The sequence below is a fragment of the Aulostomus chinensis genome, chromosome 23 (genome assembly GCF_037954235.1).
Source record: "Aulostomus chinensis isolate RoL2024-O1b breed Wild chromosome 23, RoL_Achi_v1.0, whole genome shotgun sequence".
NCBI lineage: Eukaryota > Metazoa > Chordata > Actinopteri > Syngnathiformes > Aulostomidae > Aulostomus > Aulostomus chinensis.
In genome coordinates, this window is record NC_141342.1 from 14,791,333 (window position 1) to 14,809,252 (window position 17,920).

Sequence of the window (17,920 nt, forward strand, 5' to 3'; positions counted from 1 at the left end):
GCACGCACACACACATACACACACACACACACACACACGCAAGTATGAACCGGAACAAAGGAAAACACAAATACATATAAATACACACATACACACAAATAATTGTCTCACATCTTCTACTCTTCTTTAACGCAAATTGGGAGAGCTTGTTCAATTAAGTAAGTGTTCCTCTAACGCACTGATATATTATGAGACAAAGACAAGCAGCCACAATTGGGGCAGTCACAGGAGAGTGTCATTTGTACCTTTGTGTTTATGGGTGGTCTTTGGTGCCATTGACTCCTCCGCTTTCTGTGTAGGTTTGCGTGAGTGTATTTGGCGTGCACAAGGAGCTACTGTATGTTCTTCTATGAGCCTTTGCATCCCGGGGAAATTTAAAAAAAAAAAAACCTCCTTTCGAGAACCTACATGAGCAACATATGTGAGCGATAGCCTGTTGTGTGTTCTCTCCCCTCATAGAAGTGCAGCAGTGGTAGAGAAGCCGGAGCCTTAGATAACAGCATGGGGCCTCTCATTAGCTCACAGGTTGGTGCTTTTTGGTGGCTTCAACGCAATGCTGTATTGTGTTCTGCTTCCATGAAAAAAAAAAAACGGAAAAAAAAAACGGAAAAAAAACAACAACAACAAAATAAAACAAAAACCAGAAGGAGTCTCTCCGTTGTCGAAAACCACAAATGAAGGTGAACGATGAACCGTGGCGAGGTGACAATTGAGCGAGCCATATAGCGAAACAAGTGTGAGGGTGAGAAGACTTTTTCCAGCTTCAAAAAAAAAAAAGAAAAAGAAAAAGAAAAGGCCAGATACAACTTTGCACCTTTATTGGTTTCAATATAAAATAGAAGATTTATAATATTGGACCTCAAGTAAACAGGATCTCAGGGGTAAAACACCTTTGCTGGTAAAAGAGTCTTTCATGCGTGTACCTCTGTGATACCAGTGTTGTATTTCCCTGTCAAAGTCATTTTTATTGCTAAGTACAGCTGAGATCAGTCAATACGCCTAACGACTGTACCCATGAAGCAAAGAGGCCTTGAGACGACAAGAGAAGAAGGGGGGGGGGGGGGTTCGAAGTGAACTCCAAACAAAAGAGCAAATTCGAGGAGGGCTTTGATTGAAGAAGCTCCATATACTTTTTTTTTTTTTTTTGAAGGCCAAAGGATCATCTCTCAATGGTTATTTCTTAAGGCACGAGGGCCAGATTAAACCCAATATTAGAATATACAGGCGCTTCTAATGAAAAATCAAAGGCCCCGTTTCCCCTCTCACACCCACATCCTTCCATCTCTATTTCCCTCCTCTCTTCCTCCATCAGGTTTGTCTCACCCCTGCCCGTGGATGTGTAGTAAGGACAGAAAAGAAAAGACGAGAAAAATATGAAAAGAAAGACAGATGAGAGCGAGAGAGGGGAAGGAGAAAACGGGGAAAGAGGGAGGGTTACTGAGATGAGGGACCAAGGTGCTGGTGGTGCTATACAGAGACAGACAGCACTGGTTGGAGGAGTAAATCAATAGAGCAGAGCCGTCGGGGAGGTGGGCAGCCAGGGCATGGGGAGAGGAGAGGGGGGACCAGTGCAGGGGGCCTGGGCTCCGATCACAACGCTGGCTTCTGGCGTGCAGTTGGGAATAAAGTGGGCCTCCTCGGGTCGGCACCAGAGAAAAAGGTGAGATTAGAGGAAAGTGGAGGAGGGACGTGAGGATGGGAGGGGTTGGAGAGCTGTATGTTGGAGGATGACGGAGAAAGAGGGGGGGGGGTATGTGCAATGTAGGATACCTGGCAAGCCAGGGACCAACCGGCCCATTAGCCTGTGGCTACCTACATATGGTTCACTGAACCCTCTGCTGAGAAGAGCTCCTCTCCTATCAGTCTTTCCATCTTTTTTAAAGAAAGAAATACCTTCACTTTTAACCCTTTCTCTGCTTTGGAAAGAGGCTCACTCCTGACCTCGATTTATGATTCATTTTTGTTTGATGTCTATTCTTGGAGTGTTATCTAAAATTGAAAAATGTAATAAAAAAAAAAAAAAAAAAAAAACCTAGACACAAAGGGAAGGAATCGGCCGGCTGAGCATGTGCACATCTATCAGTGGACATGCACAGAGAAGACTATCTCCTTCAGTGCTTTGCCTTTTCTTGTAATGTGACCATTGTCGGTGCTGAATAGCTCCCTTATTAGCATAAGAATACAACAGCACACATTGGGACTTAGCTAGATCATTATCTCTATATATTTATGTGTACTTTGTTATTTCACTTGCGGGAACACATTCAAATGCTGATGAGGCCAGTAAGACCCCCTTTTCCAAAGCCATTCCCAACATGTGCCCTCCTGAACTTCCCAATACACTCACCAGTTTCCTGGGATTGTGCAGGTTTTGTCTTGGAATTCGCAACGTTTGTTCAAAAAAAAAAAAAAAATTATGAGAAATGGCAAGTGAAGGGGCTGTGGGGAAGAATTGCTAATAGTTTTTGAGCTAATTTAATGAACAAAAGAAAACATGTTATATTCAGCCTAAGAATAAACAGCGCAGATGAATAATTGACTACCGCTAGCTGTTCATTCATCAAAACTGAGGAGGAAATATACAAAAAGGATCACTGCAAATCGAAACAATATTAATAAATAAAGCAATATGATCATTCGTGGGTTGGGTTTGTTTTTTTTTAATGAGCAACAGATTTTTTTTCTTTTGGGTATTCTTGGTCATTTGATACAAGCCTTTTAAAAATGTTTAATGTGAAATGGATCATTTCTGAATAACAAAGACAAAAATATACAAAAAAAGCTTGACAATAAGGAACAAACGAGTGTTCTATGGTGATGGGGGGGGGGGTTTAGTCTCACTGCAGGAGTAGGCTGATGCTCTAATGGTGGCCAACCTCTGGGATAATTGAAAAAAAAAAAAAGAAAAGAGAAACTTAATTCATCTTCCACAATGTAATTCTGATCAAGGCCACAGCCAGATTCCACTGCAGGCTTCAAAAACACCAGAGAAAAGGCAAAATTGTTGGTCGCTGAGAGCAAAAACACTTTCCCTTTTAGCTGGCACGCTCCCTCATTAGAAACACTTAGGATGAGAGAGAGAAACTAAGTTTAATTGTGTGTCTGCCTTGGAGTGTGTGAAGAGGGTGTGAGCAGGGGTTAAAACATGTGTAAACATGGAGCTTTAACTATGAAGAAACACTAGTGAAGATGCAATGTAATGTTCCTTCCTCTATTTACCCCTTTTCCCGAGGCTTTCTTATTAAAAAGCAAACGCCACCCGCCTAAAAGACAGAAGGAAAAAAAAAAAAAAAAAAAACACAGAGCCAATGATTCATAATATATTTCATAAATACTTCATGAATCCCTTCACCATACTTAAGCCAGTCTGGCAAAAAAAGAAAACATTGTCACCTATTCTAGTACCCGCTTGTCAGCGCATCACTGGGGAGCGGGTGTCACATGTCACTTCTGGTTTACACTACTGCGTGGGACAGGCTCGGTGCACAGAAATCAGGGGTAGGACAGAAAGAAGAACAGAAGGAAAAAGTGAAGGGGAGGTGGATGGGGAGAAAAGAGAGGGAGGAGGAGGAGGAGGAAGAGGATGTTATCATATCATCGCCCCATGTCTTTATATTTTCTCCCTTATTATCTTTGGCCCCCACTCACTCCAGTCACTCAATCACACAAGCCCCGAGGACAGCGAGGGGACTTGGGAGGGCCTTTGCTTCATGGCAGACTCAACCAGACAAGCGTCTGAAAGCTATACTGATCACTGTCAGAGTGTGTGTATGTGTATGTGTATGTGTATGTGTGTGTATGTGTGTGTGTGGGGGGGGGGGGGGGGGGGGGAGTACGGCACTTTGGAGGGGCCAGGAGAGATAAGCGAGAAAGGAAACGATCGCACAGAAGGATAACGGCCAAATTTGCACACACTGCCAAACAAAAACCTATGCTGCAGGCGTAATGCAGATATCCCATCCATATACACAAGTGTTAACATAAAGACGCTGAGAGGGTGTGTGTATGTGTGTGTGTGTGTCTGTGTGTGTGTGTGTCTGTGCGGGAGGCTGATCTACTTTCAAATTGCAGGTTATACGATTTCTGCGGGTTAGGTGAGAGTGACCTCAATACGAGTAACCGCTTCATCTAAACACGCTATCATCATTTTCATGTCACTTTATGAGCAGTTTTGGATTAAAAAGTAAAAAGTCAAATCAGTGTGGCTTTCTCAAAAATTCCTCTCATAGTTTAGCTTGACATTAAAAAAGGAGCTTTAAAAAAAAAAACATTACCCATATTTAAAACAGTAGCGTTGCCAATAAGAGTTGAAAAGTGTTGTAGAATAGCATCAAACCTCAGCAAACTCTAGAATTGCCTGCTTGTGATGTGTCACCACAGCGCATTGCAGTTCAACAGACAAAAATTCAATTTAAGCTTAAAAACATTTCAATTAATTCGCGATGATCATTCCCATTGAAAGAACTTGCTTTCATTTCAACATAGCTGCGCATTTCCCTAAAAAAAAAAAGTAGGAATCAAACAATGATTTCCCGGTTTGTGGGCTTACGTCACTTCTTATAATTGAATGTGGCGCTATGTCACAACTCATCTTGTTGTCCTTGTTGTGACACTGTCCTTCAACCTAGATTTGACCCAATGCTGCCATTTAACAATCAAAACCATAAGGAAAAAAAAAATTTGTTTCAACACGAGTGACAAACAGGCTAATCCACAAATACGCGGCATTTTCGTGTCCATAAAAGAGGACGGGGGGGAGAGAAGCCTTGAACGCCACAAATCCACAAAAAAGGGCCTGAGGAAGCCATACTGCTCACAATAACATCCGAATGAAAGCCGCGATTCATAAGTAGAGAAGAAGATCTATTTGTTTACATCTTAAATCTGCACTCAGCTGAGAGGAAGAAAATAAGGGGAAAAAATCCCTGTCAATTGATGGAGTCCTTTTATGACTGGCAACGAGTGATTAGTCTTTGGTGTCAGTGATGGTTGTTAAGTAACAAACCATGAAAAGAGTCAATCTGCTTTTTACTCCTCGGCGTTTAATTAGAACAAGCGCGGCGAGGCAAACCTATAAGGCGATTTAAAGTGTAGAACATCTAACTGGTGTCGGTCTGTCATGTTTGTCTGTTTGCAGGAGTCGCCACGACGAGAAGCGGGGTCAAACGGAAGAACCCTTCAAGATGGATTACAACAATGAAAATGGATAATCACTACTAGTGCGGTTTAGTGCGACGTCTAAAATCTCCCATCAACCTAAATCTCAACGGAATTACCAGCGTGTCGTTCAAAACGAGTGCTATTTGTAATGACAGAGCGTCTTAGAGCAAAAACTTTTACGACAAACGGCTTTGCAAACTCTTCTTTACGCTATTTTTAAGTTGCTAATTGCTCCCAACTAGAGACAGTTTTGAAGGTTCTCCAGTCAATAGACTTCACAACCTTGAATTGTCCATGACCGCTACTACAAAAATGTCCACGTTTATTCCAACCGTAAATTTAAAAAAAAAAAAAATCTAATTCTTATCGATTTAACTCGTCACTTGAATGTCGAGGTGTCAGTACGTGACCGGTAGATGACACACTGAACTCTAACCGGGAGCTTATGAATAAGTATATTGTACATATTTATACTACTTATCTTTAAAAGAATCCTACTTTTTTAAAAAAAAATCCAATGATGAACTGATTACAAAGACCTAAAGATGTAGAGGCAACAAACAACGCTGGGGTTTAGAACCTGATAATAACTGGAGTAAACCTTCTGACAGCTCAAACGTGCAGCCCGAGCTGTGTGTCAAGAGTTATTCATTAAGCAATTTATTTAGATAATACCACATCAAGTAAAAAAAAAAAAAAAAATCAATAGTGTCTGTAATTTACCTTGGCCTCGTTTGTTGTACGTTCACCTGCGATACGCGTCTAATTTCATCATCTCTTTGTATTTCCGCGTTTCAATCAAACCGTTTTCGTCAATTCAGGAGTTGTTCAATGTGCCAGTTTATTAAACACAGCACTCAGTGTTAGCCCCAAGTATTTCTAGAAGGTCACTGACAACCACTTGTGAAACTGATATATTGAGGCGGGAAAAAAGGACGTAAATTAAAAAAAAAAAAAAAAAAAAGGAAATCAGTGCCAACAGCCCCCCCATTCTATTCACACTGACACTGGTGTACCTGGCAAACAAACTGTACAATATTTCAAGGTTGGCTGACTCTTTGGAAAAAAGCATTAATTACATGCCTGATGCGGACACTTCGACACATTCCATCTAAAAAGCTTTTTTTCCCTCCTTTTTTTCTTTTTCTTTTTTTTATTAAAAGGAAAAGGATGTCTACACATCCCACTTGACCGTGACTGAAACTCCAAACAATAACCAAATATTAGAAATTAATGAGTAATGACACTTCTTTCAAAAGAAACACAGATTCTTGGTAATGAATAACATCTTGGTGGTCCTTGATGAAATGGTGTGTAGGTGCGTGTGAGGGCTTGTTGACAATAGCTTTCAGCTCAGCCAAAATTATATTTGATCTAATTAAATGAATCCAGCCTCTCTCTCAAGTCAATGAGTACAAACTTGCCTTGACCATTACTGGCGCCTATTTCCAATCTGTGACAGGGAAAAATAATGCAAAGTATTCAGTCATAAAACTTATCAGAGTTGATATTCAATAACTATCAATTAACCTTTATCTGAGTCAAGAACCCTTGAACAGAAAGCTGCTAACATTTGGACGACAATTGCTATATGAAAAGCCAAAGACTTGAACTTCACTCCTTTAAAAGGACAGGGAAAAGGGTTTTTTTTGGCCACTTGGGGGCAGCAGATTATGAATGTGTCATTACCTTTTTAAGCTTATGAAGACAAAGAGATGCTACTTACTCACATGGTAGGTACCAGCTATCTTCCTGTACTTTAGCTCAGTTTTTGGTCTCGGTCAGGAAAATCTCTGGCTCTTAACTGACTCTATATGATAACCGGCCAGTTGTCCGCTCCCCATTTTGTTGTTGAGGATGGTTTTCTGAGCATTTTCCACTCAAATCAGCTGCAGCTGAAAACCTCACGACAGCAGCAGAGAGTGGACCAAAACACTTGCCAAAGAGCCGTAACTCACTACAAGAGTAAACTGAACAACGCTTTAGACATTACATAATGCCATTCACACGTTGATTCGGTGAAAATATAGATTATAGCTGCTTTAATACAACTTAATGAGGTTAAAGCTCCTCCTGTCATGTGGATTCATTGGAACAGAAGACGTTCAATTTAGCCTTGTAATTTCAAAAAGAAATTCCACTTTCCTGCAGGGACACCATTTCAATACAGTCTTAAATAACTTACGGTGCATCGGTGGACAGGGGTGGAGATAAAGCCGAAATCAAGACCACTACATACAGCACACTGAATTTAAAGGAGCTTTTAACACAAGGACATTTGGAGTAACGTTATGTTCAATCTGTGTTACAAAGCATAAAAGAGGAGGTCAGGCAAAGTAATAAGTGGAAGGATTTATTATCAGACATCAGAAAGGGCGTAGTAATTGGTAAATGGGTCCAATATTGTCCTTGTCATGAACCTTAGAGTGGATGGAAATTCTTAGAGCAATACCGCCATCTGCTGCTCAAAGAGGTCAACAACTACAGAGGTTGACGCAAGCAGGAGTCCAGCTGGAGATGTTTGCAGTGTTCTGAGAAACTGCAGAGAATAATGGTCTGTACTTCAATGTCTTCCTGATGGATACAAGCAGGCGTGCTCTCTCACTTCTGGAGCTAATAGCAGGCAAGATGCACCTCTTTGATTTGCCATAGTAAAATTCAACGAGCCACTGGTTAGACAGTCCTTTCTGTTCACCCATGATGCAATCACTTTTCAGAATACGTAATAAGCACATAATATAATACGATGGAAGTTTGTTTTCGGAATCATCGGCGAAAGGCAGTCCTTCAAGCGGTGTTTGTGACATCATAAATATTTTTGGAAGCTGATCCTAGGCTAAAATTCAACATACACAGGAATGACGGATATACGCAGCCTCGGCGAAAACAACCAGTAAGGATGGACTTAAACAAAGATGTCTTGTTTCTAGCAGTTAAAACACGTGATATGAAAATCAAATACGATCATGGAATCTGGAATTTCTTAAAGGAGAAGAGGTGTTGGTTTTTTTGTGGGTAATTTTTAGGTTTTAATGTTGTTGGACACTGTGCTCTTTCAGTTCTGTAATACCGTTTCAAATCAGCACCTATACACACCAGCAGTCTTAACTTAAAGTTCACTGAAAAGCGCTTCTGACTAAAAATATTTCCTGTTTACTTACGTATTCAAGAGCAGATATAAAAATACAGTGAGGGACGCCTTTAAAAAGAGCAACACAAAAAAAGAAAGAAAGAAAGAAATGACTTTGATATTCAAAATATGCACTGACAACAGAGAAGGCACGAGACAAACTGAGTTCTTCGACTGACAAAATCACCTCTAAATTTTCGGCGCTATTGTTGCTTTATGACAGCTTAGGGATGACATCTCATCAAGCCCGCCGTGTCAGAGACATCAGACATTTACAGTTAGCGCGGTATGTAATTTGAGACACCTCCTTGAAAAAAAAAAAAATAGAAAAAAATGGATTGTGTTTTCTGAGACGCAGCGGACATCTGTGGACCTCCACCTTCCCCACTGGGACAGACCAAATGTGGCTCTTTGAAGATGGTGGCTCTGTTTACCCGATAGATTTCATTAAATTAAGCCTATGTTAGGCCTCTTCTTTGCTTGATCAAAGCCACTTTTAAGAGCCATGCCAATCTGCTTCCCCTGACTTGAACAAGAAGACTCTATCAAATAGGATTTCCGTTGTCCTTTTTTTTTTTTTTTTTGACCCCCTCTAACTTATGTAGCTTTTTCAGTCCGGCTTCTTGGCTGTTGCGTCATGAACCGGCACCTTCACGACCCCCACTGTCCCCTCTATTATCGCAATGAAGTTGTCAACTCAAAACAACAAAGCTGCGGCTCCCATATACACCTTTGGGAACGCCTGTTTGATAAGTTGTCTTCTTGGATGAAAATGGCTGGGTTACTGGGGTCGACTCAGGCCCTGTCTGGAACGGAGCAGGAATGAGGTCTCAAGCTGGCACACCGGTGGTAGGAAGACTTCAAACCACGGGTGAATGGGAGGATGAGAGAGCAGGTTAAGGGGGGAGGCACCCGTGGGAGGCCAGTAGGGGATGGGGTGGGGGATTGGGTAGTGAGGGAGTAGAAAGGCCTTGATATCCACAGAAAGCACAACAAAGCTGAAGCTTTTTACATTAAAAAGAAAGGAGATTGCCTTTTTTTCCTCCCCCCCCCCCTCACTTTTGAGACGAGTGTCATGTCCTCGCCAGGGCCTGCAGGAAGTGAGAGGCTGAGCTCAGCTTTAGCATTTAGCCCATCTGAGGTACATCTGAGGGGGCTGAAGGTCTTGCATCAGATTTACAAGAGAACAGATAGACTTGATGTTACTACGGCGAGGTGGGTGGTGCTGGTTTAAACATACAGATCTGATCACGCCACTCACAGGAGGAGGGAAGATGAACATTCTCTCTCACTATTATTTCCCTCTGTATCTCCGAGACTACCGCTACTACCGGGGGATATAACGGCACAGAGGTAAGTAGTGCAGGCAGTGGACGGAGATCTGCTACTGGAGCTATTTTTCCTCAAATCCCCCCCCCCCCCCCCAACAAAATAAATAAATACAGGTAATGAAAATTAGCACCAAGATCAGCCACAGCAGGTGTTAACCGCTGAATGATTAAGCACAGTAAGAGTGGGGAGAAGAAAAGTTAAAGATTAATCGTCTGGCAATTAAATGCCTGTGGCGAGGAGAGCAAACTGTCTTGGCACAGAGATCTCCTCTGTGATCTCAGTTAGCACCTCCCTGTGTTGCACTCTACAAAAAAATAAAATAAATTAAAAAAAATCACTAACAACATATCGCCATCCAAAATGGGTTGTTTATGCGTGTTTATTTGGTGTATTTCATGCATTTGGATGAGCAACAGGGAGAGAGAAACACAGTGTTCCCATATCTAAATGGAATATTAAACGATATAAGGTGATAAACAAATGTTTAATGTGGGAATGCACAATATTGGGGTGTTTTTTTAGGTTGTTGTTTTGTTTTGTTTTTTTTGCAGATATCAAATATTCAGAAAGTGATTCGGGCCCATCGACAACATTTAGCAATGCAGAACTATGATATTCATATATTCATATAAAAACACATGTAACTTGCCTCGAAGCCTGTAAAATTACATAAATATTGTCGTTTCCTCGTCACTGATGATGAGCAGTGAGGAAGAGACCTTACGCCGATACGCTGACCAACATCTGCGTATACTGACGATGTGCCGGTAATATCTTACATTAAGGGAATATAATTAGGTTGTTTGATTTTAAATAAGATCGTTGCTGATGACCAGTGGTAGGTAAACAACACACAAAAATACAGATTAGTCGCAAGACGTAAATCATAGCACGACTCTGGTGACGACTGGTTTGGAGAAGAGTTACAATTGCGAGCGGAAATCGACGCGTTGGGCTCGTGTCAAGGCTGTTGAAAACAATCTAAAGGCTAACCGCAACCACGCGGGAACCGCACTGGTAGCAAGGTTAAATGTTGCAACCATCTCAGGTCAGCTACTGTACATTCTGCTTTGCTTTTTTTTTTCCTTTTCTCTTTTTTTTTGTGCGAACTGAGAATCAATTTACAAAGTTCTCGAATATCCAGTTGAAGGTTTACTTTTACAAACCTGTTCCTGAAGTTGTGGATTGATTTCACTTCACTGTTAGATTTACACTATAAGTTTATTTCAGTGTTGGGATTAACAGCAAAACTAACAAATAACCCCCCCCCCCCAAAAAAAAAATCCCACATTGGATATAATATGATAAATGCACAGAATCTAGTCATTTATCTGGATAATTGCTAATTTTATGTCATATCTAACTGAAGTATACTCGTTCGATTAGAAACAAGTGACCCACCAGAGTGGGCAGCTTCATTCAGCTTTGATAAAGACTAGAGATCAAGTCCAGACATACAGGGATTTATGAATTACTAAACAAGGCCAGCAGCAAAGATTCACCAACAACAACAACTACTACAACAACAACAACACAAACAAACGCAACCTATTCTCCATAGATGCTGCTTGCAAGCTTACATACACAGGCTGAAGAAACCTCACTGGGTGTATCGCTGAGCTTGTGTGTGCGTGTGTGTGCGTGTGTGTGTGTGTGTGTGTGTTTGGTTGATTTGAGAAGCTGTGTTTGAATACTGTCTTTTTTTTTACAACGTCACATACGTAAGACCTGCTATGTTCTACTAAGTATTAAGAGAAAATGGTGTACTTACAAAATCCTTCTCCAGCTTCTCGACCTCCTGCTTGTAGCTCTTCAGTCTGCTGTTGTACATGGCTCGGCTCTGGATGGGGATCTCACGCACCTCCAGGTCCATCTGCTCCAGCTAATTACAACATTTAATACACTCAATTCAGCAACCGCATTTCTGTAGGTAAATTCCACAATTATTCAATGTAGGACCCATTTTCCGTCTGTGAAGCAGCTGTAATGACACGTTAGCGGGCAACTGTCTGAGGAAGTCCATCTATATGTTTGTTTTTTTTCCAGATCATTATTTTTTAATGTCCCACAACCTTTCCCCGAAATTTAACTTTCTGAATCGGTGTTGAAGGGGGAACGTTTTGGCATGACAGACACACATTGACTTGTTTCTTGATTCATGGGTGATTACGGCGCTAATGTCCATGTGAAGGAGGTATCTGAATTCTACGGCCTTCCGTTTTGATTAAAGCCAAAGCAAACCGTCGATCTTGTCAACACATAGTATTATATTGTCGTATTATCGGTAGATTCCCGTTATTAGGAAGGCCTGAGTGGGACCTGTTCTTCCGTTGGTGATCTGCGCGAGTCCAGTAGTGATGGGAACGCAACCGAATCCGTTGCTTTTGGCACTCTGACTCATGTGACTAGAAGACAGCGCAGAGACGGGAGGCACCACAATGAAACCATCGATTCAGAGGGTGAAATGCTTGCTTAATATTGGAGCGGTTGAAATAATTTTGGTCTGTATCAATGATTTGGAACATACTGAAAAACACTGGAATTTCCCTTTAAGATACTAACCTTGTGAAATGCATTTTTAATCATCATTGGGCTGAAAAAATTCTAGAACATATGATCCTATTTCTTTTTGCGATTGGAAAAAAAAAAAAAAAAAAAACACTCTCATGTAAGACTTATTATCTATCCGGGAGACATCTCCTGAAAACCTGAAACTCTCTGGGATGAGAAACTTCTTAAATAAACATGTTCCGGTACGGATTGTAAAATAAGATGCCTCCAGCTCACATCACTCAGCTCTGATTAAAGTTGTGACAGAGGAAGGCAGTTGTGGAGATTCGTACACAATCAAATATGAGGGCTCCTTCATTACAACTACATGCACAGGCCCAACAACGTCACCGGGAATGAAGCGAAAATACATTTGATACATGGCTAGACAGGCCTGTCGGTGGCAGATTTGGAAGGAACTAATCACCGTGACATAACAAGACAACTGCGACAACAATTTGTCTCTGTCAGGTGACTTTGCTCATTTTTAAACAGCAACATGAAGACTCCCACCTCAAGATAATGGCTTGAAATGTGTCACAGGGGTGTCACTTAAAAGCAGATTACTGGAAAGTAATCATGTAAGGAGGAAGCCTCCTTTTGCGCCATGTGAAGTGTGTGTCTGCATGTCACATCACCACCAGGATAATACAGGCGCTGTTGTCTGGTGCCAGTGAAAATTGTCCCTTCCCTCCTTCCACAAATTCATTATTTAGGAAATGGGAAGAGGAGAAAATTACTGATCAAAGACATACCAACTCTCTGACTTCTTCAAGCTGTTTGTCGACATTTAGAACCAGCTGTGTCTTCTCCTCTGAAACGGGGAAAAAAAACCAAAAACAAAAACAGGAACATATTGATCAGCCGACAGAGGAACAGCGCTTCATGACAAGAACCTAACTCCCCCGCAACGGGGGGAAGAGAGGGGGAGAGAGAAAGAAAGCGACTGGGAGAAAAGAACACACGAGGACACATTTGAAGATATATTTACACATTCTCTCCACACGACGAGCCAACATTTGATGTCTGGTAGTTATGGGTGTCTATGAGGCCTTTGTTGGTTTCTGTTGAGGAGCGGTGAGACACCTCGTGCCAACTCAAAGGGAAGGGAGGTGTCAGCTTTGCTCACTTGCCAGAAGTATGAGCACCACTCAGAATGACTAACGCGCTGCTCTGCTCCTCGCCCTGTGGCTGCTCCGCTATATTACCCATTGAAACTCATTAGGACTTGCAAGAGTTCTCGAGAGGCGTTTTACGTTTGTCCAACCCTGTGTGAAAACTACATTACACTGTTGTTTTGGAGAGCAATGTAACCATTTTCATTTCTGTTTGATTAAACAGCTTTTTTTTGTTGTTCTAATAGACGGTTGTTGTTTTTTTACAACATTAAACGTAATTAAGTTGGTGGATTTTTAAAACGAGCATTTTTACCCATTGTATTGTCTTAGTTTAACGCCGTTTCAATGTATCACGCTCCTTTTTTTCCTCCACGCTAACAACATCTAACGTTACGTTGTTATTAATAATTTTTCACAACAACATTGCATTTTATTTCCACATTGATTTCACCCACCTGGGTGAAATAGGACTCCCTAAATTGAGTTCCTACGCAGCAGACTGCCAGGGCTGACTCACCTGATAATAAGCTATGTTTTATAGACTTGTTTGATCAACTGATTTATGAGTGAAACAGAAGTTGTGAAAGAACTGTGAGCATAGCTGCTTTTCAACCTCAATCGGATACACGACGCACGTTGTTCTGATATACCGTTGTATTCTGGTATATCAGAATAAAATCTGGTATTGATTTGGAATCAACTGGGCCACGTGACATGGAAGCTACTTCAAACAAGGCTATGAGTTTTCCATTTAAAATAGAAATATAAGAAAAAAAATGAAGAGTCACGTTGTAGTCGCTATTATCGCTTTAGGTAAAAAAAATTTTTTTAAAGTTCTATGACAAGACAGAGGCATCAAGGTGGTTTTGAAATGAGATCCAAAGCCATATTGTATGTAGTTAAACTATAGTCATTTTATGTGTTGAACACTGTCAAATGTTTCATGTAAAGTGAACGCATTTAAGATTTTTTTAGTTCGTCTGACAAAAAGAGTTGGAGTTAATTTGAGGTAATAAAACATTTTTCCAATGATTCAAAATTTAATTAAAAAAAAAATAATCTTCCGTTAAGAGTTCAGAGTAAAAATCGTTCTAATTTTACTGACTTAAAGTAGCGGCAGTTTTTATATGTTCAACAAGTCCTGCAAAAAGGCAATAACGGGTCTTTTCAAATTTGCTCTCCAGCCTTGACCACCAATAACTTAGCCTTATTTGTGCTTACATTTCAGGAGGGTATTGTTTTTACTGAAGAACCACAGTTCTTACACCAGAACCGAAGAGACTAATCATCATGAACAGCCTCAACATTCTTATTGTGTACCGTCTTACCCACCTGAGCCAAATCGAATAAATCAAGAACCGCCAGCAAATACTTTCAGTTCCTTCATGTGATAAATATTTGACAAGACTTTAAATTCCTCAAACAACAAAACTTCAAGCTTTGGTTGATTTACGTCTGAGACTGAATCACACAAGGCGATCCGATACAGGGCTGCATCTTCTTCAGGTCTTCATTTCTCAGTCACAATGGGCCAATATTACCTTTACCTGTCCTCACATACATTATTAAAACCTGTGTCCAACCTCACAGCCTACATGGTAAACAGCCTGAGGCGATTCTCTGAAAAGGTGTTTTTTTTTTTCCTTTTTTTTTTGTGCCCCCAAAACTTGGAGAAAGGGCTGGCAGCTGTGAAATACTGCCTGCACGGATATTTATCTAGAACCTGCTGATGCACGGTTAAAGACTACACAAAGGCCTTTTTTTTTTTATTTAAAATAATATTGTAGTTGTGATGGGTGATAAGTCATTTCTTTCCGGGAACACGTTAAAAAAAAAAAAAAAAAAAAAGGTTAAAAAATAATAGCATGGAAACAAAGCCTAACATTTTATAGTACTTTTATTCAAATATTCCTTTTATTTTCAGCGGGGATGGTAAGAAATACACACGTGTTTCATTGTTGCTAGGGTGAAGACAGTCAAGGGCATTTTATGCAAGTCCTGGTCATTATCAGCCATTGTGTATATGTGACATTCAGCAACAGCAAGGACTAAAGCCCTTTGTCTGCAGCTATATTAGCATATTAAATAAAGGCTGTCAAACTACAGCTAAAACTTGAGGTAGAAGAGCCGGAGGGACTGGGAAAGAAGAAAACACCTAAACAAGCAGGGAGGCAATTGAAATTCAACTGTAAACTATTTTGTTGTCGGTGGCAGAAAACATTGAACGAATACTTACAGTTGTAATGGGGTTCTCGGGCTTTGTACATATTCATATGGGCTTACTCTACCACAGTCAACAGATGGCGAGATGAAGCAATGTGGAATTACTCTGTGGAATGGGCCGCTATGAACCGACGAAGACGCCAGAAATATTCAGTCAGCCAATGTTTTGTGACAGTCAGTGGCCTTTGAGAAACCAATGAGCAAATGTGAGCCCAGAGGAGGAGATACATGTTGGGAGAAAGGTTTGGAAAGAGTTTGGAGCAGTCAAAGCTAAAACTATTAGTAGTGAAACCAGTAGATGACAAACTCTGCCTGCATTACTGGATTTGTAGTAAGTTGTGCAGAAAATCTAGATTCTTGTATACAGTCCTGGCCGTTACACCTGAAAATACAAAGATAAAAAGCACATTTGGGAATTTTTATGAGATTTTCATGGCGGCTACTTTTATATATTTAAATACACTATTCTGTCTTTGAACGCGTGTGAATATTAATTCAAAACCCCACAGTGAATTTCATTATGCCAAATATATGTTGCATCTCAAGCCTGGATGTTAAATGTAAATACAATGCATGAAAAGTTGATTTTATTTTTGCAAAATAAGGTCAATGCCAACCTTGTATTTATTAGGGGTTCAGTATCTCGGGAGGATACTTTGACATGAGGGAAGTGAGGATCGAACCAGCGACCCTTCGGTTGCTGGAAGACCACTCGACCTCTGAGGTGCCCAATTTCAAAACAAATGATCCATAAAATTGCTGAATTTGCACTGTAGTGCAGGAAAACTATATCCCCTTAAAAAAAATCTTCAGATAGCAGCATCTCCTTTGTTGTGAGGGATAACAAAAGTGCGTAAAATGAATAAGTGGCCATGATTAGTGCTGCATGCAGTAACAAACAGCAGCACCTTTATATGTTTTGGACCCAGTGTATTTATAAATTTATTTAACTTGATTATTTTAGTGAGTGGTTTTAAACACAGAGTGAGGATGTCTGTAGAATGATGCATCATTGGGTTGTTCCCTCTCGTTTATCAGCCTGATGAACTCAGGTGTTACCAATACCACTAATTAAGAAACGCTAAATCTCGACACCATTACTCAGACAGCTGAACCTGTCGACCTCCGGCCATGAGGGAGAACACAGAGGGGGGAAAAAAATATAAAATCCTCTGCCATATTTTACAGTCTGTGATACATAATCATTGTTTTTCCCCATTATCGATATCATACTGCTCCGGGTATTTTCACTCTGTGTAAACTTTCGTGCTTTAACAGACTTTCAAATAATTTCCATCCGTTTATCCTGTTAGATATGAATTCTGGGCTGCACGGTGGTGCAGTGGTCAGCACTGTGGCCTCACACCAAGAAAGTTCCGGGTTCGAGTCCCGGCTCGGGCGCGGGATCTTTCTGTGTGGAGTTTACATGTTCTCCCTGTGCCTGCATGGGTTCTCTCCGGGTACTCCGGCTTCCTCCCACCGTCCAAAGACATGCAATTTGGGGACTAGGCTGATTGGATTCTCTAAAATTGACAGTAGGTATGAATGTGAGTGTGAATGGTTGTTCGTCTCTGTATGTTGGCCCTGCGATGGACTGGCGACCTGTCCAGGGTGAACCCCGCCTCTCGCCCGTAGATGCTGGGATAGGCTCCAGCCCCCCCGTGACCCTTACTAGTAAGGAATAAGCAGAAGATGACGATGGATGGATGGATATGAATTGTGCAACTATCAGTGTTTTCATTTGGAGGTTAAATATTTCAATTTTTATCATTTAGTGGTTAGGGTTTTTAGGAGAATGATGGGTTACTGATTTCGATCGATGTTCTGCATTTTCCTGATGCGCAAAAGAGAGAGGAAGCTGTTAGCAGCTTGTTGTCATACTAGTGAGCGACAGTGCATAAGAGCTTGTGATAACCTATGGATGGATCTGCCAAAACAAAATGACTTCCTGCTCTACATTGCTATGTAGGTTAAACTATAACTGTCCATACACCAATGGCAAATAAAACGTTTCAGCGTATCAGCGTATTAGATATTGTAAAACAAAATCCATGATCGCATATCCTTATCTAGAATGCTGATGGAAGGCAAGTTTGCAACTCTGTACTGATGACAGTCCTCAAAGCTTTTAAGTGCCAAAACGAATCAAGCTCAGAGTTGCTACTGGACAGTATGAGATTTAGTGTTGAGGGAACACTAAGGGAAGTGGAAATTAATGATAAAACTAAATAAAATCACTGCAGATCCTAATGGTGACATTCATGTTTCAGGTGACTGTGTTCACTTACACCTCTGTATGGACAGACAAACTTGCTAAGAGTGGAGAACACAACAAAACAGCTACAAAACTGTGTATATATTGTGTGTATCGCTGTTACTACTAGTATCTGTATATGTAATATAAAAC

General features: G+C 40.8%; 1 protein-coding gene across 3 annotated transcripts in view; it reads right to left on the reverse strand.

The window, feature by feature from the left end:
- The window catches only part of vti1a (vesicle transport through interaction with t-SNAREs 1A), a 113,404-nt gene that overhangs the window by 94,689 nt on the left and 795 nt on the right, over nt 1-17,920 (reverse strand). For all 3 annotated transcript variants that reach the window (XM_086195138.1, XM_086195136.1, XM_086195137.1), the window contains exons 2-3: nt 12,928-12,986; nt 11,394-11,504 (exon numbers count right to left, since the gene is read on the reverse strand). In XM_086195138.1, the coding sequence (XP_086051264.1) occupies nt 11,394-11,504; nt 12,928-12,986 (170 nt within the window). The remainder of the gene's footprint in view (nt 1-11,393; nt 11,505-12,927; nt 12,987-17,920) is intronic.